This window comes from Clupea harengus, chromosome 26, assembly GCF_900700415.2.
Source record: "Clupea harengus chromosome 26, Ch_v2.0.2, whole genome shotgun sequence".
NCBI lineage: Eukaryota > Metazoa > Chordata > Actinopteri > Clupeiformes > Clupeidae > Clupea > Clupea harengus.
The window spans coordinates 11,552,222-11,576,764 of record NC_045177.1 but is presented as its reverse complement, the minus strand read 5'-3'; the positions used below and the strand labels follow the sequence as shown (position 1 = coordinate 11,576,764).

The following is a 24,543-nucleotide window of genomic DNA, read 5'->3' as shown; positions in this document are numbered from 1 at the left end:
CTACAGACACAACTGACACAACTACTACAACTACAGACACAGAACTAGATTCAGTACTGCAGCAGAGTCAACCCAGAGCATTGCAAGCCTCTCTTGAAGTGGAAGGAGTCACTTTATGCACTTCCCCAGACTGACAGTAAAGGGGGTGACTCCAATGGCTTTGACAGACAGGTGTAGTGTCTCCTGGTCTCAAAATGAATGTTTTGAAAAGGGAGCTCCAAGACCATCTATTTCACATGCACATTATACAGAAAACAAAGTGTTTTCAAGTCAAACTATTCAGCTCTATTGTTGTTTCTCTTCTATTTAAACCTCTATAATTACACTTAAGAGACTGAGTAGGAGAGAGACATCTGTCTGGGAACATTTTGAGGTAGTTTGGGTTTTAGTTAGTCCTCCTGAATCCAAAGGCACTGGCCTGATATGTTGACCTTTGCAGATTACTCAGTCCTTCCCTCTGTTTGACTTTGATGAAATTGCCGCTACTGAGGAAGAATGATCTGTGGTCTTCTTTAAAACTGTTTCATAATAAATGTAAACCTGGTGACGAGATGGTCTTAGTATGACCCAATGGGTTGTGGGGGAGGCTGATTGGTGTTCCATGGTAGTGTATGGTTGGATGTCTCAACCAAGTGTTTATCTGGGAATCTGTTGACATGACGCCTGTGCCTGCTGTGCCGACAAGCAGTGTGTTTCTAACTGGCTCAGTTCAGCAGGAACAGGGGCTGTCTCCTCAGCCACAGAGCGCTACATGAAGATGAGTCACCTGGGAATATGCAAACAGATGAAGGCACACATCCACGCCTACAGCAATCATTCTATAATTCACTGCAGTGGTTGAAGTGGTGATTATTTAGGTCCTCAAACTACAGAGGCTTGGTGTTTGTATGTACTGTAAAGCTACTGAATGGTGGTGCCTATGTAAATGGTTCATTCCACACCAATAGATGTATTCATCATCTGTGATAAAGGAGTCAATGGTGATGTCTATAGATGACTGATGGAAACAGAGTTGTATATTTTATAAATTATATTTTTTATATTTCCTGTTAACCACATTTTTTTTGCATTGAGGAATCAAACCTCTTCTTACAGTCCCCATCAGAAGAACATGTATCATGATAGAAAATGGACCACATGGTTCTTGAAATGAAAAACTGATTTGAATGATTTATAAAAAATAAAATATAAAATAAAAATAGAATTCCATTGTTCTTGGTAGAAAATTGTTTTTATTTTGTCTGTTGAGAGAAAAGTCTGATTGTATTTGAGAGCTGATGCTTCATCACAGAAATGTACAAAGCATGGAGCATCTGTCTAACAGGGCTTTTAATTTGACTTGTTTTCCCCAGCAAACACAGACATTTCACATCTTACACCATACAAAACAAACAAGGCAAAAAATGGTGGACTATCCTGTTGTCACCTATCAGTAAATTTGCAAAAACCAAAAAAAAAAAACCGACATAGAAAATAAAATTAAAAAGTGCATAATGGTAAACCATCAGATTACTCATGGATTGTTTTAGTTAAGTATTGTGATATTTTATTCACTTGCGGAAAAATTAAACAGTAGCAGCAAAACAAAATATTAAAAAAAAAAAAGTTCATTGAGTAAAACTATGTTCGATTTGAATCACCATGGTGACCGTCACTATACCAAATGTCCTTATGGCATCAATAGGTATCAATACAAATATATTTGCACAATCATGCTCTCACCTTCCTTTTTTTTCCGTACTATCAATGCATCTCGCTCTCCCACACACACACACACACACACACACACACACACACACGCACACGCACACGCACATACACATACACACAGTTGGTCACAGTTTACAGGTCGCTAGGAGACAAGGGGTGTAGGAGTCAAGTACCTTAAAACAATACATATCCCATAATAACACAACAACAACAAAAAGTAAACAAGAGAGAAAAGTAAAAACCTAACGATACAAAGCAAAAAACACTTAAAACTGGTTAGACGCCACAGGCACAAGTCAAAACACTGATGCACAGAGAACATGTGACATGACATGATGTGACATGATGTTACAGCGGTACCTCCCTCCCTCCCTCCCTCCCCCCCCCCTCAATATGTAGCTAGACCCTTAGAAGTGATGGTGCAGCTGCTGCTAATGCATATGGTCTGGAGAAGAAAGTTACAGTATTCTCACTAACGCCGGAGAGGACAGGGAGAGAACTAACCCCCCATCATGGCGTGGTGGATCCCAGAGGGCCCTGGAGTATGTGCACAGAGAAGATAGAAAGAAGGAGAAGAGACCGTGGTGAAGCAGTCCAAAGTCCAAATGATGAGGTGTTCCCATACCGAGCCCTTGAATCCCCCGCCCTCCCTCCCTCCCTCCCGCCCTCACTTACTTCAGTTCCTTCCCAAAAAGAAGAGACAATACAACACATCTTTCTCTCTTTTTTGCCCTTCCATATGCATGTAAGTGTGTGTGTGTGTACACACAAATACAAAACACACCTACACCCCACGGCAAGTCTCTCCCATGCAACAGAATTAGTTTAACATTAAGACAGCGCCCCCCACTGCATGATACTTCTTATTGCAAGTGGCTATGCTTGATTCTGGTTGGCCTGGTTTTGAACGCATGTACGGTAAATGTGATGCGTCGAGGCCTGAAGGATATATATACGTGTGGTTTTTATCCCGAGATTTGGATCTGAGCACATCATCTAAAAGGATATATGTATGTGTTTCTGTACTTTATCCCGAGATTTGGATCTGAGCGCGTCCTCTCATGTTTTGTTGTTGCCTCAGATTAAAAAGTGTTTGTATTTGCTGTGTTTGTGTTCCATCCCAGCACAGGCTGATATACTTTTTATTTTTAAACAAGCTTGCCTTAACCTACCTCCCTCCCTCCCTCTCTCTCTTTATTTTCCTGTCTTCTTTCCCTACATTTTGTCTTTCCCTACGTTTTAGATCCCCATAATGGGTTCTTTCCACAGTTATCTAGAGGAGTCCCCTCCCCCCTCCCACCCACCCACCCACATGGACACACATAGGGTGTGGGGTCTGTCCGTCAGGTGGAGCGGCCAATCACGTCCCTCTCCCCCACAATCAGGGCAGTGCAATACACAGATGGATGAGTTTCCCCCCGGTAACCCTCCTAAAGGTTAAATCTAAAAAGAGGAAACAAGTCAAGTATTAGTAAATGTACATATCCATTAATGTATCAGGGAAAACAACAAGGGCTGGAGAACACATGTTCATTCCCACTCAGTCTTTAATAACGATAGTCACAGGGGTCATGGAATCCCACCTGACTAGATTAAGGATGCTCAGAGGGTGAACCTCCGTGAGACGTGGAAAACATGCCAGGACTCATGGCAGTTAACTTAGTTATGAACTACTGGAGCCATATCTATCTTACGGAACCATCTGAATAGTTCCCAACAGTTGTTAAAGTAATGGGGTACGGGTTCACTCTGATATCACTGGAATGAATGAAGGGGGAGAGGTCCAATTGTTCCAATTCTCACCAGATCCGTGTTAACCATTTACTGTTAATGTTACTAGGTCGCCATGTCAACCATTTACTGTTAATGTTACTAGGTCGCCATGTCAACCAATTCAGAGTGAGTGGGAATGAGGTATTTGTGTTAAAAAAAGAGAAACACATTTAGCAAAGAAAATGCTCTTCAATTCTAAATAGGTAAGGCTAGACTGGAATAGATTTTAAATATTTACGATACCCTGCATTAACCTCAAGGACATGACCACTGCATAACCCACTCAAATGAAAAACACTTCACATGTGACCAAGTCACTCTGAATGAAATATACAATTTATATTTATATATTATAAAATCTACACATGTACCTGACACAAGCGTCCCGTGCCGGCAGGGTAAGAGAGCATCTAGACACCATAGCAGGCAGCCAGCCTCTCCTTCAGGATGGGGGGGAACTGCTCGGAGAACTGTTGCCAGTTCTCCTCTCCCACCTGCTCCTTAAAGCTGTGCAGGATCTACACACACACACAAAACAATTAGGGCTTTACATCCTGAACAATGTGTGAAACAAACAGTTAAATGTCTGTAAATCCAATACTGTGTATACACTAATAACCTAATGAAGCTAGCATCACACAAGCACAACCAATCACAATCAATTGGGCCGCATTCGTTTTTCCCAAACTTTCAAATATCCCCGAGTGCTGTTCTAGTTCAAATCATGTGGTACCTTATAGAACATGTCCCTCAGGTCTACATGGATATAGGGGTCAAATCATGTGGTACCTTATAGAACATGTCCCTCAGGTCTACATGGATATAGGGGTCAAATCATGTGGTACCTTATAGAACATGTCCCTCAGGTCGTCTTTAGGGCTCACCCAGGAAGCCACCGCGTCGCAGAAGAAAATAAAGTCCTGCAAATTAACAGCACAGTAATTAATACAAGTTCCCATAGAAAGCTGTGTTCACTAATGTCAGCTTTGTTAGCCTACATTGCATATGAAAAAAGTTGCAACATTTGTGCATGTGATTGTATAAATGTGTGACAGACTGACTGATAAGTGAGGGTTCAGATAATACATCTGTGATATCATGCCAGTTTCAAGAAATTCAAAGCAAATACTCAGTAAAACCCAGTCACACATTTTATATATCGTAAGTACAGATGTTTAAGGGGGTAGGGTCCACTTTCAGTAATTGTGTTTGTGAACTTGTGTATTTATGAATCTGATCTGTTATTAACTAATACAATAATTTAGTCCTTTTTGACAAGCTAGCTGTGTAAGTGTGGAGCTCATTAGTAAAGATCTATGTAGTAAACATTGAGCTGAGCCTCTATAGGCTCTAGATGAACCTAGAACACTGTGGAATCAAATGGACATCGAGCTGTACTGTCCGTTCATGTTCACACTACAATAAGCATGAATTTGTAGCAAATGAGAGGGTTCCAGGTCAGTTCAGTTATTGAACACGACACACTGTGCCAGTCTGTGCCAGTCTGTGCCAGTCCTCACCTGCACCACCCCTCCTGGGTTCACACCAATCATAACGCAGATCCCCCGGAAGGCGGAGTCCTTCTCCTCATTGTCCCGGATGTTACGTAATGATGTGCACCTATAGAAACACACGAGAGAAATATGACATCATCTGTTTGGGACCTCCTTCTCTACAGTGTATTCATGTGTGTGTGTGTGCTTATGACTGTTTCAGTGTGTTAATGTATGTGTGTGTGTGGGGGTGTGTGTGTGCATGTCAGATGCTCACCAGGGCCGGATGAACTGCTGCAACATAGGAGCGACCTCCTGCGGGCACACGTAGCCCAAGCGGCCAATAGTAATGGCTGTTGAAAGATAGAGGGAGTCAAACACCAATGACAAAACACCTTTTAACATGACCAAACAGTGTCAGCAGTACTGAGTCAAACACCAATGAAGAAACACCTTTTAACATGACCAAACCGTGTCAACAGTACTGAATCAAACACCTATTAACATGACCAAACAGTGTCAGAAGTACTGAATCAAACACCAATGAAGAAACACCTATTAACATGACCAAACAGCGTCAGCAGTACTGAATCAAACACCTATTAACATGACCAAACAGTGTCAGAAGTACTGAATCAAACACCAATGAAGAAACACCTATTAACATGACCAAACAGCGTCAGCAGTACTGAATCAAACACCTATTAACATGACCAAACAGCGTCAACAGTACTGAATCAAACACCTATTAACATGACCAAACAGCGTCAACAGTACTGAATCAAACACCTATTAACATGACCAAACAGCGTCAACAGTACTGAATCAAACACCTATTAACATGACCAAACAGCGTCAACAGTACTGAATCAAACACCTATTAACATGACCAAACAGCGTCAACAGTACTGAATCAAACACCTATTAACATGACCAAACAGCGTCAACAGTACTGAATCAAACACCTATTAACATGACCAAACAGTGTCAACAGTACTGAATCAAACACATATTAACATGACCAAACAGTGTCAACAGTACTGAATCCTACCAGTGTTTTCCAGGAGGGTCTTGGGAGTGTTGGGTCTATTGATGATTTCCACAAGAGGAGTGAGGACCAGAGCCACGTAAGGCTGCATCTCCACACCTGACACATCAACAACAACAACAACAACAACAACACACACACATTAGTCATCGCCATCAAAATTGCCATCACCACATCAGGTCAGCATCAAACACTGTCAAACTGATATGGTGCTCCACCTAATTAGTATTCTTATGATTCCAAACATGCCTCTGTAATGATGCAGTGGTTGTCAAGGCGACGTTCTCACTCACCCATCTGCATGCAGATCTCTCCAATAGCCCAGGTGGCGTTGTTGCACACAGAGATATACTCTGGATTAAGATTAGTCCCCAGTATGGGCATAAACTCAGCTGGGGGAAGCAACACACACACACACACACACACACACACACACACACACACACAGACACACGAGTTTATAAGGAGAGAGAACCAAATAAAAGGGTGCTGCAGATGACCTCTGAGAGAGAGAGAGAGAGAGAGAGAGAGAGAGAGAGAGACGTACCAATGCAAGGCTTGACGTGAGGGAAGCAGGCCTTGGTCAGGTCACCAAGCAGAGCGAAGGAGCTCTGCCTCACCTCCGGCATGGTGTCCTGTGTGTGCAACACAAGAACACAAATGTCACATTGAAGAAGAACAGAAACGTCGGCGGATTCACAGTCAGATGGCCCTCCTTAAAGCCGTGTCCCACCTGCATGCACTGAAAGAGCAGGGTCATGATGTTACTGCGGGAGACCAGCTGGTCCACGTGGCCCCCCAGGCCCTCAGCCAGCCCACTCAGCAGGTCCAGGGCCACGATCATGAAGTCCTTATCCGGGGCCTCGTACTGGTCGGGCTGCTGGCTGTACATCTGAAGACAGAACAGGGCACAGGTTTGAATCGGACTGCAGCACAATACCAATAAGGGAATGTAATGCCTTCTCATGGCAGAATGTTCCATTGAGAAAAACCCAGACATTCTTTAAATCATGTGTGTTTGCACACTCACCATAGCCTGGGCCAGAGTCTTCTGCACCAGAGTAACACAGCGCTGGTACACAGGCTCACAGTAGGGGAGGAAGCCGCTCTGCAACGCTGTGGCCACAGACGACAGACACTAGGGGGCAGCAGAGACACAAACATTACACAGGAGGTGGAGGACACTTCATCTGCTTTAGCAAAGCAACACGGCCCCAGCCCACCAGTGCCCACGTGCAGGCTGGATCATCATCTCACCTCGAGCAGGGGGAAGAGATCCTTATCCTCGTCCTTCAGCTCGTTCCATTTCTGAATGAGGGGCGGCATAAGCTTCTGGATGTATTCCTGCAGACATAGAGTGATTAGAGAAACTCAAATGAAGAATTGCATACATTAACTTCTCTCTCTCTCTTTCATTATTGTATCAATTAGTCAAGTGCTATTATGGATGTAGGGGAGAGCAGAGTAGTTGTTACACATGTTAGTCGCCACACTGGAGATTGGCCCAAAACTAGGGAGACAGTCTAAAAACTGAGACAGCTAGATTGTGTGAGATAGTAAACTCATAGTTTGTCTAAAATTAGAGCGTGAACTAACTTAGGCAACACAAGACTACACCAACATACTCTATCTACATTAAATCTTTCTAGCTTACGAATTTATGTCACCAAAAACCTGCACCTTTATAACTTTGCTTCGCCTCAGTCAAATGTAATGTGTTTCTGAAGTTCTGGAATTCCCCGTCTCGAAATCGAGAAAACGAGGTGATAAATCAAAATAATTCCAAGATGAGGCTGGAAACCTGACACCGAACAGAGCTGGAAACAGGACGTTTGGGGGGGGGGGGGGGAGGACAGAGGAGACAGCTGAAGAGGAGCGGAGGAGTTGCACAGAGTTAGCAGGTTTTGGAGCGTGGTCTTACCGGCTGGTTGAGGTGGTGGCCCACGGAGTCCGCCAGCGTTCCGATGGCGTCGTACAGGATGAGGAGGTTCTTGTGCTGGTACTTCCCGAAGGCGAACACCAGCGTGTCCAGGATGAAGCTGAGGTAGGGCACCAGTTCTGTGCAGGCTTCCTCCTCCAGGGTGGCGAACGCACTGAAACAGACCAGTGTGTGTGTGTGAATCATCAAGTTCATGTCACCAAATAATGATAATCATCATCACCCATAGACAAGCCACTGAACTGTACTGACAATTCCATTTCACACCATATCCAACTTGTATTTCACTTTTGAAGAAAACTGTTCGAAAATAAGCCTTACAAGGCTGACTTAGTCAGGGTCTGTAGTGACACCAACATGTGTCCCCCCCCCCCTTTAATGGACACACACACACACACACACACACACACACACACACACACACACACCTGCAGGCGGCCTCTTGCACCCTCTTGTTCCCGTCCAAGATGCGCTTGAGCAGCTCGGTCATGAGGGGCTTGAGGCTGGCGTCCGGAGGCTGGCTCACCACCCAGTGGGCGTAGCGGCTGAGCGTCCAGCAGGCGATGGAGCGCACCAGAGCCTTCTTGTCACACAGACTCTGGATCAGGTGGGGGATCAACTCCGGCAGGTACGGCACCATACCCTGCATGCAACCTGGTGGAACACAGCAGACGGTCAACAACTCATTGAAAATGAAAATGAAAAGAAAAGAAATCCCGTGCCACCCCTTGTGATGTCGGTGTGATGGCGGTGTGAGCGGAGGTCAACAAGTGGAGAAGGAGAACCACGCGTCCTACCCTCTGCGATGGCACCCAGGACCAGGATGCCAGACTCCTTGATGACCCAGTCAGGGTGGAAGAGCAGACCCTTCAGCAGGGGCAGCAGGTGGGGGAGCAGGTCGTCACGGAACACGTTGGCCAACACGTCAAGGGCAGCCGCGGAGCATTTACCTGCACACACACAGAAACAGTCATGTCTCATCGGGAGTGTGTTGACGAGACACGGAAGACATCAAACACAGTCATGTCTCATCGGGAGGGTGTTGACGAGACACGGAAGACACCAAACACAGTCATGTCTCATCGGGAGGGTGTTGACGAGACGCTGAAGACATCAAATTGTTAGCAATCTATAAATGACCCCTCCAAAAATCAGTCCTACTTAGACAGACCAATGTTCTATATTGTTGTAGCCGTTTTGGACATTTTTGTCCAGACATAAAGTTTGCATTTGCCCTAGGTTACTTTGACTGTGTTATATGATTATATTGTTTCTATATCTGCATATTGGACTACCATTTCATTGAACTTTAGGATGATTGTTAATTTGTCACCTGAACCGCCCATTAATTGTTGTCACCTGGACGGCTCATCAGTAGATCTCACCTGGACGGATTATTAGTAGTGTCACCTGGACAGCTCACGAGGAGATGACGGGGTAGCCAAATGTTGGGTCTAGAGGCGCGTAAAAGATACGGTTTTTTGACCACTTTTCGATACTAGTTTAGCCTTTTTTAGTTTACTGTTGGTAACTTTGCTTTATTGTTTGAATTTACTACTCGTTTATGTTCAGCTTTTTGGAGCCAAAATAAATGGATATATTCTTTCAAGTTTTGGAGTATCGAGCGTGCGTAATCCACTACCTGCTGACCAGACCCACGGCCTTGACTGGATCTTGGATTTGGAAAATTAGAAATCTTAGAAAGGCCGCAACATATATAGATTGAACACAAACAGGACTTGGGTGAAAGTAAGGGTTATTGGTGAATATGTCAAGCCTGGCCTTATGCTTGCAATCATACAGCCTTTTCAGCAACAGACCATAAGTTAAACAGGTCGTCTCCTGATGTATGCATTTCTGAGAGGTGCACAATCCGAGAACCAAGCCCCAGGGCATGTTTATATATAACTGAATTGCCAGTTTGAAATGAAGAAATACATGTTCCACTCCCAACCCCTTAGTTCAGGACCGGTAAGCTCCCCACTGATGACTGGCCTGTCTCACGACTTACGCAGGTTCCAGTCAGACAGCGTGTCATCGTCATCGTCTTCATCTTCGTCAATGTCCTCGCCCTCCTCCCCTTCCCCGCCCTCGTGCTGCAGGGTGATGGTGCGGGACTTATGGAAGCGGGGCTTAATGTCCTGCTCACTGTCAGGGACCGTCTCATCCTCCTCCTCCACATCACCCTAGGAACAGACATCAGACACGTGAGCGAGAGAAGACAGGAAGAGAGGACAGGAAGAGAGAGCGAGAGAGGACAGGAAGACAGCGAGAGAGGACAGGAAGAGAGCGAGAGAGGACAGGAATAGAGCGAGAGAGGACAGGAAGAGAGCAAGAGAGGACAGGAAGAGAGAGCAAGAGAGGAAGAGAGAGAGGACAGGAAGAGAGAGCGAGAGAGGACAGGAAGAGAGAGGACAGGAAGAGAGAGGACAGGAAGAGAGAGCGAGAGAGGACAGGAAGAGAGAGCGAGAGAGGACAGGAAGAGAGAGGAAGAGAGGAAGAGAGAGAGGACAGGAAGAGAGAGCGAGAGAGGACAGGAAGAGAGGACAGGAAGAGAGAGGACAGGAAGAGAGAGCGAGAGAGGACAGGAAGAGAGAGGAAGAGAGGAAGAGAGAGAGGACAGGAAGAGAGAGCGAGAGAGGACAGGAAGAGAGAGGACAGGAAGAGAGGACAGGAAGAGAGAGCGAGAGAGGACAGGAAGAGAGCGAGAGGACAGGAAGAGAGAGCGAGAGAGGACAGGAAGAGAGAGCGAGAGAGGACAGGAAGAGAGAGCAAGAGAGGACAGGAAGAGAGAGCGAGAGAGGACAGGAAGAGAGAGGAAGAGAGAGCGAGAAGTTGTTGCAAGGGAATGTTAGACACAGACAGAAGACCATGAATGAGAGCTGACACCGCTTGTCTGCAGCTCACCTTCAGAAGGATGATGTCGATCTCAGAATACTTCATTCCATTCACAAGGATAGGAATGAGTCTGTCAAGACACAATGCATTAACAGTTACTTAACCAGCCACCTTGGCCTCCTCCTGAGAAAAGTCTGTTCATCTTTAGAAGATTGAATTGATTATTTTGAAACTATACATATAGATACCAATTACATTCCACCTCTAACAACAATTTACACTGACTTGAGTCACCAAATAATGAAGACAGTCTTAAGTCTTTTTATAGACTCGTCTTAAGAACATTCCATTCTAACCCGTACACACGCATAGGCTTACTCACTGGACGAGATGGCCTGACAGCGCCTCTTTACAGATGGGCTGCTCCGCGAGGGTGAGCCAGAACTCACAGGCCTCCAGAGCCACGTTCTCATCAGGGTCCTGGGTGCGCTGGAGCATGTACTGAGAGGAGGGGCGGAGAGAAGAACACACAGGGCAGATGACTCACGGGGGCAGGTTTAGGGAGTACTGGGGCACATTTACATTACATTTTATCCAAAGCAACGTACAAAGGAGAGAACAATCAGGCTACGAGCAATAGAGACCTAGTGTAACAATAAATACTACTTCACATAAGAAATAAAAAAAGTGCAGGAATGCAAGTACTGTAAGTGTGAGTTAAGTACTAGTTAGAGGAGATAGCATTAGAGGAAAGATAAGGAGAGGTAGAGGAAGGAAGAGGAAGTACAAGTTAGGAAAGGAGGAGCTTCTTAAAAGGTAGAGAGGGACGCCCCTGCTCTGGTAGAACATTGGGTTCTTTGGGCAGTGGAGTTGAAGGCTGAAGAGGGGCATAGGTGGGTGGCATAGGTGGGGGTCTCACCTGGATGATGCTATGCATCTGGGGGATGAGCCTGTCGATTCGGACCTCCAGCAGCATCACCAGGGCTCGGCACACGTTCTTCCTCACCTCAGAGTCCTCGTCACCCGCCAATGCAAACAGACTCTACAAAACACAGAGGAACATGATGTTGCAGAGGGAGCCAGACAGACAGACAGCTGGGAGGGAGAGAGACGGTGTTCTTCTCACCTCAATGAAGGTGTCGATGTTGTCCATGAGAGCCTGTGCTCGGCTGATAATGAACTGATTAACACAGGCAACGGCATGAGATCTGAGGAGAGAGAGAGAGAGAGAGAGAGGCATATAAAGAATCATTCTCATGTCATGTTATTGACACAACTTTCCTTACATTGTTACACAGACTCATTTGTTTCTGCTCATCATCATCATCATCCTCATCATCATCATGCTGCTGTGCTAGACCAACCTGATCTTGGGGCTGTAGTGCTTAAAGAACTGCAGGAACTTGGGGATCATTATGGTGAGGGGCCGGTTGAGTGCATCACTATCCAGCAGCTCAGAGGAGTCCTCACAGATCTTCTGCAGTGCACCGAAAGAGCCCTGCACCACACAGAGATCACAGTGTCAGAGACCAAACCTCAGTGTCAGATACACAGCTACCACCTAGAGACTGCAGTAACACCACACACTCCCCTACACAACTGTCCATACCATGGATGTGTATGGATATCTTATGTATGATCAGAAAGAACATTTGCATTTACAGAAGCAAAACAGCAGAGCAAAAGGCAAGAGGAGAGCTGAGGGCTGCAGTCTGACCTCACAGGCATTGTAGTACTCAGAGTTGAGGACACACACACACACACACACACACACACACACACACACACACAGGTATTCTGGTCTTCAGAGTTGAGGACACACACACACACACAGGTGTTCTCCTCACAGGTATTCTGGTCTTCAGAGTTGAGGACACACACACACACACACACACACACACACACACACACACACACACACACACACACACACACACACACACACACACTCTCCTCACCTCACAGGTATTGTAGTCCTCAGAGTTGAGCAGGTTACAGAGTTGGGGCAGCAGCTCAGGCCATGTCTGCAGCTCCCCCTTGGTGGTGATGGTGGTGATCAGAATACCTGAAAGATGCAAAGGCAACAACCTCTTAACCTACAAGCTCTCCCATCACTTCCTCATACAAACACAACTCAAAAACCTCTTAACCTGCAAGCTCTCCCATCATTTTGTTCATACAAACACAACACCAAAAATGACAAATATAACGAATCATACACACGTGCACACACACATTCAAAATAATCCAGCTGTTTCGCACACACTTACCAATAGTGGCTCGGATGAGCGGGGACGGATCACCGATGTTGTTCAGACACTCTCGCTTGATGAAATCTGCCACGGCCGGTGGAAAGTTCTGGTAGTGAGCCTTCACATTGTTCTTCAGGATCAGACCGCTGAGGGAGCGAGTTGGCTCGTCTGAAAGGCAGAGAAGGAATGAAGTGGACAAACTACAACAAGGGACTACTTTAACTGTCAAAGTGTACATCATTCTGCTGAGATGACTTGAGAAACAACAGACAGTGAGGATGGAGAAAAAAGGGTTACCTTCAGACTTCAGACTGGTGAGGACAAAGATCAGGTAATTGTTGAAGTCAGGGTACTGGTTCAGCTGCTCAAGTTTCTGACAGCACGGTCAAGGAAGTCTGCTGCCACGCTGAATAATGTACCAGTCTCTACACACTCGCTCAGTACACATTGAGATGATCTTATTCATATACATTAACTCCTCTGCTTGTTGTGCGTATGTTGCACTGTTAAAGGATACCTCTTGCACAGCCCTCTGTGTGGCCGTGTCTGGAGACTGCGAGTCCTTTAGGAGCTGCAGCACCTGCTGCAATCCCTGTTCGTCTGGCTGCCACTCCATCCTGTGCACCCGCATGCACATGCACAAGAGGAGACATAGGAGGAGACACACACACAGACCCACACACACACACAAAGCAAAGCACAAAAAACCAAAAGGACGGATGAGTGAACTACACAAGGCCTCTACAAGAAATGGGAACTAAGGAGATGCAACAGGCAAAAACTATCAGGATGAATAAAACGCAGAGACACACCAACTGATGACTGCATTTGGTAACGCTGTGTGTGTGTGAGTGTGTGTTTTGGGGGGGGGGGGGGTCAATGTTACTTCTGCTGGATCTCAGTGAGATTAGAATAGAATGAGGTGACGTTGATGGCTAACTAACTTATGAATGAGAGGATCTGGCAGCAGCAAACCGCCGTGAAATGTCGTCAACCAGGAGCAATATTTTGGCTAAATCAGAGCTCTGACCCCACATTTTCGTCTCCGATCTCGCTAATTAGCATCCGTTACAGTTCTCTCAGCCCCGAGAGACAATCGAAACGACCTAGCTAGTTTGCAAGCAAACTTAGTATGTTGTGCGCACAAATAAACTACCTAACGTTGGTTAGCTAGCTAGCTTATTGTAGCTAGCCGGGTACAATCTGGTATCTAATGTTACCGATTGCTTGCAGGATGCACTAAGACTTAGCTTGCATTCTATCTGACATAGAATGTCGAATGACGAATCATCAGTACAACAAATGGGTCACCGTGACCAGTCCGACGGAAATAAGATACACACAACAACGCAAATCAATCTCAACCATCTACGGTTAGGTAGTTTCTCAGCAGGCTTCCTCATAAGCATGGACATCACGACACTCCCTGGCCTGTCCAAGGCCGACACGGCCCAGTTTTCGTTAGCTAACAACAAATACACCCCTGCCTGGTTATAATTGCCGAAAAGGATAAAAAGCAACGTCGAGTTAGTGACATAACTGTAAACATAAACGACAAGGACAAGAAGAAACATGAAGGCATTTTGAATCATAGTCGTTTGCATTGTCTGTCTGTTTCAATCGTGACATCTTTCTCGCTTGGCTATTGCTAGCTGAGTAGCTAGCTAGCTAGTGCTAGTTGAGATGTTGAAAGTGCCGCCAAAGAGGCACTTACCTGATATCGCCGATTTGTCAAATCACTAATATCTTTATCTTCGTACTAATACGTTCGTCGTAAAATGGCTGCTGGTTGTAAAGATGATGTACTGCTTCTCAGTGTTTCTGATCGCCTTGTCTTTGTTTGAAACCAGTGTTTATTTGTGACTTATTTAGTCACCGGTGGTTGTAGCTTCTAATACGTAGGTATGATTGAGGCAAGCGGGTTGTGAGTTGCAATAATCGTCTCTGAACCTACCCGGCTTCCGTAAATCGCACCAATTCGAGTTTGCCCAATCAATGATGGCTGTATCTCTCACATGGCAAGCTTTGTGGCAGGGACATTGAATGATGACCAGGAGATGGAGACAAAGTCACAAAACTGAAACAAACTTGTTGCTAGATAGTAGGGTGTGACGAATTCTTCAGGCAGTAAGTAGACAGGTTTTCAAATTAAACGCTTACAAAACATGATGTTAACATATGACACTTTATTATTGATTTTCAATACACAGCAATGATTTACAATACATATTTGTTATAGAATTTCAGAGAAATTTGTAACATTTCTGAGGTAACAGAATTTCTGAGGTCTTTTGTTCTTGTAACAGCCTACAAGATTGTGACACTTCATTGAGGTTGTGACACAAAAGTAAGGGACGTGGTGAGGAAGGGCATCAACAGGTAAAATGTCATCAACAAAGTGAGCTGATCTCGCTCTTGCTGCATCCCCATTTGCAACAAGCATTGGACAGCCCTACTACCACGTCCCGCCCCTTCCTATCGGAAGTACGCAGGGCTTCCAGCACCTCTTCTGATATGAGGGAGCGTGCTTGGCGGCTGAATACTCCTCCATCCTCACCCTCGCCGCGCCAAGCTTCAGCTTCTGCTTCCAAGTGCTGTTTGTAGGCTGAGTTCCACCTGCCTGTGCTGTCAGTGTCATGAGAGAGAGGCTCGTTTTCCAGCTCACCTGTTATTAAACAATTGGGGGTGGTTTAGAAAAGGATTTCAGAGAAAATGAGGCCAATCTCATCTCATGAAGCAATAGCAGCAAATGAAACCGGATAGTCAGTTACACATCAAGTTAAAGATGGGCTCTTTAGACAATCCACATGCAATATCATAGGCTTACCAGAATCAGAATCAGGTTTTATTGGCCAAGTAAGTTTGCACAAACAAGGAATTTGACTTGGTAAAGTGACTCTCAGTGTGCTTACACAAAATATACAACACAATACAATACAATACAATACAAACAAACAAACAGTGCAACAGTGCAATGGACTAAGGAGTTTAAGAAAGTATGTACAAGGCGGAATGGCTATATACAGTAGCTGTGAAATGTTGCACAACAATAGTGCAAAGAAGAAGTGAAGAGTGCGAGAAGTGCAGGGATAAATATATAAATATAAATATAATAATATATAAATATCTTTTTTTCTATCTCCTAACACTATCTCTACCCATGTGGATGGATGCTAGCATAGGTCAGTAGCTGTGAACACTGGACTTCTTACCTGGCATGCCCAAAGATCGCTTCCAGCGTGAACCTCCGCAGGTGAAGATGACGGCCCGGATGAACTCCCGGCCGCACAGTTTCACACCGTAGATTGGGTTTCCCTTCTGTGGCTTGGGAAGGACCAACCAGTGCCATTAACAGACCGACAGCCAGAGCGGCAGCTTTCCACATGGTTCCAGTAGAGGTGGGCTGAAAAAACCTAAGAGAATGAAAAAGAGGAAAAGAAACTCAGCCTAAAGTAATCAATCTCTGAAATCTAACATCCCATGTTGAGAACAAGCTGGTAGGGTGTTGTGTCTTTCATGGTACCTTGTTGATGTTCTTGTCCCTCTGGTAAGCAATGGTCTTCTCATTCTCTTTGCAGCTCCACTGTCCCTTTTATATACAGTTAATATCACTCTGAGATGACCTATGCTAGCATCCATCCACATGGTAGAGATAGTGTTAGGAGATAGAAAAAAAGACCTTTACCAGGACAATGGCCAGGCTGAGGGATTTTGTAATTAGACAACATATCTGTGTGCAAGTGATGTCACAACCAGTGGGGTGACCTAATCTAATCATGAATGACCTTTCTGTCACCCACCCCACAACCCACAGTATGATTCCACCTTGGCCTTGGCTTTCATCCACTGTCCTAAATGTCAGTGAATTGCTACTGAGATGTAATGCATTGATACATATATTCATTGGTTTGTTTATGTTTGTCTTTGAGGGCCAAAAACAGTTCAAATGTCAAGTAGTTTAAAGTAGAAGTCCCGGCATGCGTGGACATTTCAGTGAATTTTCAAATGCTGTGAGAAACCCATTGCTGATGAATAAGGCCTAGTTTTGTTCAATATCTGACAACGCTTCTACTATTAGTAGCAATACGTGAGGTTTTACTGTCTATTACTTTACTAGGTTGAAGAATAGTAGTGTGAGGTGCCTATATGTTACTGACCTTCAGTGCAATTCATCTACCCTATGTTATGTCTGTGAAAAACACATACAATTGGTACCTTAAAGAAAGCCAATCAAATGACACCCCTCCCTTCTCTTGAAGCACCTGTGTTGATTGGCTGGGACTGTTTATGGCTCGGCCCGAGCCAATGTTGTTTGTCTCATTTACAGAGGTAGGACTTTTGTTTTACCGCAAACACTGAACGGACAGCTAGAGGACCGTAAGGAGCAACTTGCTGAATTTGACAAAAAGTGCATGGGATTGAAATCACAGACTGCATTTTGCATATCACAAGGCAGGAGGAATAAACTGCGTCATACAGAGAGCAGCTGACATTTCGGTGACCAGATAAGAAACAATGTTTGTGGTAAGGATGGATGGTCACCTTATTGGAAACAGAAGCAGCATCATGGCTGTCTTAACCAGTGGCCCTATCTGTGCTCCCAAGCTTATGGAAACCCATCATCCATGAAATGGCCATTGTGTGCAGATGGGGCAAGTTAGACAAGATAAGTATTCAAGGTTCATTCACACTTTATACGAAATACAATAATCTGTTAATTTATTATTAATCCTTATGTTTATTCGTTTTGAGAATTTTCTTTCCATGCATGTCTCACAATTCATAGACATAATACACTCATTATTAAATTCCTACATTAAAAAGTAAAATAGGCAGCTGTCGGTAGGAAAACTGTATGATCAGGGAAAGTGTATTAAAACCGGATGTCGTCACTTTAAGCCGGTCTCTGGTTGGATAAAGCTTTTCAGCAGAAATGGACAAGGACCTTTGATTTATTCTGTAGGAACCATGCCGATGCCTGACTTTTAATATTGTGTGACGTTGTTGAAGTTCAAGTTCAACATTAATAGCGATTGAATTACCCTTGTGTCGTGTAATCGCTAGCGGTAAATAAACGTTAATAACTTGAATGACTGATTAAGGATATATGTTACACATCACAAACACATGTAATCGATGGGTTTTGGGGGAAATGAGGTAATTGGTTAGCTTAAATTGCAGTATCTTAGGCGAGCTAATTGACCTGGCTAGCTATAGCGGAATTAACAGTGCTAGCTTTGTGTTTGGTCATATAGCTTCGTAAAAGTTCGGTTAACAAGTCACTTGTGTGTTTAGTTGTATGACTTCGTAAAAGTTCGGTTAACAAGTCAATTGAGCATTAAGCCACCTGACTATAATGGGTCTATTCATATTAGCATGCTAACGTTAGACTTATTAGCAGCGAGGCTAGCTAGCTACTATGTGTTCCAATGGATTGTTGGTCTAAGCGTTAGCTTCAGTTAAGTCCTACAATAGGACAATACTCTGCAACATTCGTGTACCACATGGACAACTAACCGAGTCAATGTAGACATAGGTTAACAAGTCACTTGTGTGTTTAGTTGTATGACTTCGTAAAAGTTCGGTTAACAAGTCAATTGAGCATTAAGCCACCTGACTATAATGGGTCTATTCATATTAGCATGCTAACGTTAGACTTATTAGCAGCGAGGCTAGCTAGCTACTATGTGTTCCAATGGATTGTTGGTCTAAGCGTTAGCTTCAGTTAAGACCTACGTGTACCACATGAACAACTAAACGAGTCAATGTAGACATATAAAAAGTTGTGTAGATAGCTTTATTCACATAAGCCGTATAACTTCACAATAATAATAATAATTTAAAGAAAACCGATCGTTTGCATGCCAGGCGATCAACACAACTTCTCAACTAAAAAGTAAAGGTCCTTGTCCATTTCTGCTGAAAAGCTTTATCCAACCAGAGACCGGCTTAAAGTGACGACATCCGGTTTTAATACACTTTCCCTGATCATACAGTTTTCCTACCGACAGCAGCAACACAAAACAGCTCTATGGTTGGTGCTCAAGTCAAAAACACAGTTGTCAACAACAACTCGTTAGACTGTACTGTGTGTGCTGTAGCTGTTGTATTGTAGAGCACTGAAGCTGAATGATATTCAGAGGCGTTCGCAATGTGACTGGCAGGAGTAATGTCCAGTTCCTATGTAGATGGGGGTGTGTTTCTATTGCGTATACCTGAAGGTGATGATAGACAGAACTGGGGAACTACTAGGACTGAAGGATACGTACTGGCAAACCACTGGTCCAATAGAAATCGAAGGCATTTTAGTTATGTCGTAGGTTTGCCCAATAAAATTGGTCATGAGGGAGGGCCTAAGACCGGGTGGGTAGCAACAGTTGCCCTGGTGAGGACGAGGCGCCATAGTCACGGTAGTCCTGGCGACAAGAACCCAGCAACGAGAATCAACAACAACAACCTGAACCATTAAGAGGAAAAAACTCAACGACAAACTAAGAAAATTCCTTTGGAACCCCAGAGGTGAACCATAACAGCTTTAAAGGTCCTTAATATGTGTTTTACTGGAAATGATAAAGATAGTTGGTATTTTTTCCGCCTGAATCTGTTTATTGCAGAACCGAGGCGGAGCACCGCAAGAGTTCTATGCCGCACTGAGTAACGTTGTCATAACTAACGTTAATTAGCTGCTAGCCGCTTTCCAAACGCAGGCGGTTGTTATGACGATGTCAAATCCGCGATCGTGGTACAAAATGGCGGGTGTTGTAATATGAGAGTGTTGTACTTTTACCTCACCAGTTAGTTGTTTTTTCTTCGCTCACAGTTTTCTATAATAACCATCCTAAAGTCGCTGATGTTAGCTAAGTCTTTCAGAAATGGAAACTGGGAGTTTCGGTTACATGTCCTGTGGTGAATACGAACGACTCGTTTCAGGCGTAGCAGTTTTTTAATGTTGCTAGCTAACGTTAGTTCGTTTTTTAATAACGATAGTTTGATGGCTAATTGGTGTCATGTGTTCTAATCCCAGTACACCGAAGAGTCGCCGCTGTTGCTTCGATACTTAGTTGGAATTTAGAACAATTCAAAAACTTTTCTCACAGACAAGTGAAAGTCGTAGAGGGGCCATATGTTTGCCACATCGTCCGTCAGGGCTGTCACACTAGGGAGTGATATGAGTGGATTTTTAAGGGGTGGGGCGCCTGAATGTATTGGGCGTGATTGACAAGTCTCATGTCCAATTGAAGTGTAAGATAGCAAGTAAATGCCCAATAAGGACAGAATGATTTGCTCACGCTGTCTTTTCCGCGTGAAAAGGTCGTGTTCACTAGGTGCGAGGTGAGAACGAACCGCCCTGTAGCTAACAGTGAGAGAGGAGTGAGAGTTTTTAAGTTTTTAAGTCAGAAAGGTGAATTCTACATACAGGTTCAAAGACGAAGGTAACTCTGTGCAGACCAACCAAACCTCGAGTTATCTCTCAGACGATAACGTAAACGATGTCCTTAATTCAACCACCGTGACATTTAATCAAATTGTTTTGCACACCGACACGACAAAATTCCCGAATGAAGTGAACTTTACTGTTGAGACACTGCTCTGCGTCGTCAATTGCCATTACCCTCTAATAATATGCTAAGTTAATGAGTCTTGACGTTGCAAATAGGAGGGAGGCAACATTGTTAAAAGACGGAACATATTTAGTTAGAATTGGTTTCAGCACTGTTAGTAGTTGGCAGTTTAAAGGCGTGTCCTCTTCCTCGTGTTCTTTATGTTCGTCCGTGTCTTCCTTCCTCATTTGAATCTTGTCATGGTGGAGCCTGTAGCCTATGCCATTTCGGAACACAGCTTCCAGTGGCTCTCCCCAGCGGTTTATTTTGGGGCACAAGTAGCTGAAGCAGATTGTCATTGTCTTGAGTTCCACTGGAGTTTCCAACAGAAAGAGAAAGTGTGCATTTCAGTGGAAGACGAGGGGCTTGTTTCAGCTTTTTTAAAACCATAATTTCTTTTGCATAACCACAGCCAATATATCTTATTTCAACTTCTAGCTGTATATAGAAATGACTCATATCTGAATGAAATTAAATAAGCCCCCCATGCACGAATATATAGTAACGATTATATGAACGAGACAGGGGGCACATTGTGTATTGTGTCATATCAAATGTCAGGAGTCAATATTTTATAATTAAGAGAAATGGGTTTGGGGATATGACTTGTATTTAGAAAAGTTAGTATGTTACAGACTCATTTTATTGTAGTGCTGTATACTTGACAAAATCTTGTCATAAGCAAGTATATTACATTGTAATATTACAACTGTATGTGTAGGTGTGATTCATTTCAACTGTTACTCTTCACACAAGCTCTGATGAACCCTTTACAGTGGCCCAAACCCTGAAATGGTATATTTCCAGCGATGTGACACATGTTTTGTGTTATTTCCACTAGTGTGGGGCTTCAACAACTGTCGACATGGCAACTCCAGCGTATGTGGAGGACCTTCGGCAGCCCTCCCAACCACAGGGTGGCAGTGTCAATGTGGCAACCGCATCACCCGCCACTCCACAGTTCCTGTCAGAGGTTCAGGCGTCTCCTGGTTCTGCTACACATGGGTCTGGGCCCACTCCTCAGGTTGTTCAAGCCCCACCCACAGCCTCTTCAAATGCTACCCAGAAGTCGGCCATTTTGGCCTCCACCACACCAGTTAGCACGGCACAGACCCAGTATGTCACGGCGGAGATTCAGAGCCCGGGCATTCAGTCCAGTAATGGCCAGAACACGCCACAGTATATTGTGGTGACTGTAACTGGTGAGCCCCTCCACCGCCATGCACCACACTTGGGTCCGATGCCAGTACTGTACCACAATCTGTTTATTGTGTTTATATGGTGATGTCAACAGGCACATCAGTGTCTCGTACTTCTTATTTGTTCAGCCGATTTTATACTGCTGAGTAAGGAACCATACCTATGTTGATAAGACAAGTAGCAAGTCATATATGGTATCCTGGTATCCGACTGGATATCCAACACAGCTCACACTCACACACAGTTTTAGCGTTCACTCTGGCCGTTCACTTTAGTTTATTGAATACTAATCAATCCTGATCATTACTGATTTTCTTTTGATGAGTCTTTGCATAACCAAAATCATTCTTAGTGTGTGTGTGTGTGTGTGTGTGTGTGTGTGTGTGTGTGTGTGTGTGTGTGTGTGTGTGTGTGTGTATTAGGTTGTTATTGCATGTATATTTTGGGGTGTTCTATTAGTAGCCAAGACCCTGTCAGGTGTTGTTCATATCATGTTGCTTGGTAAGAGCGTACACATGCACATTCACAGTCACACACAGTGGTCTTTCTCAAACACCACACACACACACACACACACACACACACACACACACACACACACACACAAACCTCAACATAGACACACTCCCACACACACACCAGTTTGTTGGATCCTGTTCAACTCCTGGCCTCCTGCTCTGTATTGCATGACCACGGATATCCTGCCTAATCACTGCCTACAAGGCCTGATATTCTGTCCCTGTAACAGAGTTAAGCCTTGGCTAACTGAGTTACTCTGTCATGGCTTTGTCTGGATAATAGAAACCAAATAGCAGCTATACAGTGCTGAGCCTTTGAAATCATGTACAGCAGATGAACAGCATGCACAGATAGGGCCTCGTGTGCTGAGAGATACAAACTAGGTGACAGAGGAAGAGAGGAACTGTTTTGCAGAGAGACAGATTGAGTGAAAGAGTGAGAAGTCTGAAGGATTGAGTGAGTAATGGCACAATCAACAGAAAGTTGTGAAAATGAAGAAGGGATTCTCTTCTTCTGCCTAATAAGTAGCCTATCATTCATCTCTTTCTCCTTCTCTCTCCTTTTGTCTGTGTCTTTCTGTGCTCTCGCCTGGCCCTCTCTCCATCTGATACCCATGTTTACCAAAAGAGGGGATCTTTTTCCCCATCTGCTGAGATTAGCTGTCCAAGGCTACCCTTCTGCCAGCATAATATAAGAGTAGAACAAGGAGAGTGAAAGAGACAAGCATCCCTTCTGTTGGCCTCTGTTTGCCTTCATCTCTCTTGATATCGCTATCCCTTGCTCGTCTCTCTGTTAACCGCACCATGTTCTACAGTAACTGCTGCTACCGTTTGGAAGGGGTATACCGTGAGTACTCTAAAAGAAAGGCAATGAGAAAGTCTCTTATTTATTCGATGACTCTTGTGAGCTTAGTATTATCAGCTGCTGTTGTACACCTGTTGACAGTATAAGAAAACATGGAAAAGGCATTTGAAGTTCTTTGTTGCTAAGCTTCTTCTTCTTCTTCTTCTTCCTCTTCTTCTTCTTCTTCTTCTTCTTCTTCTTCTTCTTCTTCTTCTTCTCCAGAGGGCTCCCTGCACTCTAATGACTCTGTCTCGGACTCCAGCCCTCCTCCCTCTGTGGTGCAGACAGGTGTGCCCACTCAGGTAGTGCAGCAGGTGCAGGCGGCTCAGGTAAGACCACACACACACACACACACACACACACACACACACACACACACACACACACACACACACACACACACTCACACGTGCTTCGTAGTACAATGGCATTCGAATCACAAGGATTTGAGATGTACAGTTGTATGGAACACAAAACATGACTCATTTCACAGAGTAGATTTGCACAAGATGGTCAGCCATGTTGCTAACTGTCCATGTTGCTAACTGTCCATGGCCCACACCCATCCTGGGAGGGAGCATTTGGTCATGTTGTATTTAGACAATAGCTCAATACGTCATCATGTCTTCACCTAGAGAGATCAACACCGTAGACTATGGTCTATATAGTATATTAGTCACGTCCTGGCACTATAGGCAGCGGGGTGTCAGCTGACAGTAATGCTAGACTCACACGCACCCCATAGTACTCAACCCTATACGGGGCTCATGACTAAAACATGCCACTAGGTATTTAAACCAATAGTGAAGTTAGGTTGTAGGTATTTAGACCAATAGTGAAGTTAGGTTGTAGGTATTTAGACCAATAGTGAAGTTAGGTTGTAGGTATTTAGACCAATAGTGAAGTTAGGTTGTAGGTATTTAGACCAATAGTGAAGTTAGGTTGTAGGTATTTAGACCAATAGTGAAGTTAGGTTGTAGGTATTTAGACCAATAGTGAAGTTGGTTGTAGGTCACTAGTATTTAGACCAATAGTGAAGTTAGGTTGTGTAGGTATTTAGACCAATAGTGAAGTTAGGTTGTAGGGTCACTAGGTATTTAGACCAATAGTGAAGTTAGGTTGTGTAGGTATTTAGACCAATAGTGAAGTTAGGTTGTAGGTATTTAGACCAATAGTGAAGTTAGGTTGTAGGTATTTAGACCAATAGTGAAGTTAGGTTGTAGGTATTTAGACCAATAGTGAAGTTAGGTTGTAGGGTCACTAGGTATTTAGACCAATAGTGAAGTTAGGTTGTGTAGGTATTTAGACCAATAGTGAAGTTAGGTTG

General features: G+C 44.2%; 3 protein-coding genes across 5 annotated transcripts in view; 1 reads left to right on the top strand and 2 right to left on the bottom strand.

The window, feature by feature from the left end:
• Positions 1–1,212: 1,212 nt before the first annotated feature.
• Positions 1,213–15,003, bottom strand: LOC105896295 (transportin-2). Of its 2 annotated transcripts, XM_031563611.2 has the most exons (25): positions 14,768–15,003; positions 13,571–13,670; positions 13,351–13,426; positions 13,072–13,221; positions 12,760–12,866; positions 12,166–12,299; positions 11,928–12,009; positions 11,721–11,843; positions 11,184–11,302; positions 10,871–10,931; positions 9,975–10,149; positions 8,761–8,913; positions 8,392–8,617; positions 7,946–8,117; positions 7,282–7,368; positions 7,055–7,162; positions 6,758–6,916; positions 6,572–6,659; positions 6,318–6,416; positions 6,028–6,123; positions 5,254–5,329; positions 5,004–5,103; positions 4,329–4,403; positions 3,855–4,001; positions 1,213–3,153 (listed from the first exon to the last, which is right to left on the bottom strand). In XM_031563611.2, exons 2-24 carry the CDS (start codon positions 13,667–13,669, stop codon positions 3,894–3,896), a joined length of 2,673 nt encoding a protein of 890 aa, XP_031419471.1. In that variant the 5' UTR covers position 13,670; positions 14,768–15,003; the 3' UTR covers positions 1,213–3,153; positions 3,855–3,893. The 2 variants fall into 2 exon arrangements, with proteins under 2 accessions (XP_031419471.1, XP_031419472.1); XM_031563612.2 differs by lacking the exons at positions 1,213–3,153; positions 3,855–4,001 and adding an exon at positions 4,192–4,216 and having other exon boundaries at positions 4,273–4,403.
• A 236-nt stretch (positions 15,004–15,239) lies between these two features.
• On the bottom strand, positions 15,240–16,438 carry rln3b (relaxin 3b). Its single transcript, XM_012823042.2, is given in 3 exon segments — positions 15,240–15,718; positions 16,266–16,389; positions 16,391–16,438. Coding segments are annotated over 3 exon segments (447 nt in total). The 3' UTR covers positions 15,240–15,443.
• A 2,715-nt stretch (positions 16,439–19,153) lies between these two features.
• The window catches only part of rfx1b (regulatory factor X, 1b (influences HLA class II expression)), a 17,892-nt gene continuing 12,502 nt past the window's right edge, over positions 19,154–24,543 (top strand). Inside the window, exons 1-3 of one of the 2 annotated variants that reach the window (XM_031563869.2) lie at positions 19,154–19,572; positions 21,496–21,856; positions 23,439–23,545. In XM_031563869.2, the coding sequence (XP_031419729.1) occupies positions 21,520–21,856; positions 23,439–23,545 (444 nt within the window). In that variant the 5' untranslated portion in view covers positions 19,154–19,572; positions 21,496–21,519. Of the gene's footprint in view, positions 19,595–21,495; positions 21,857–23,438; positions 23,546–24,543 lie in introns of both variants that reach the window. The other variant, XM_031563868.2, reaches the window with a different exon arrangement.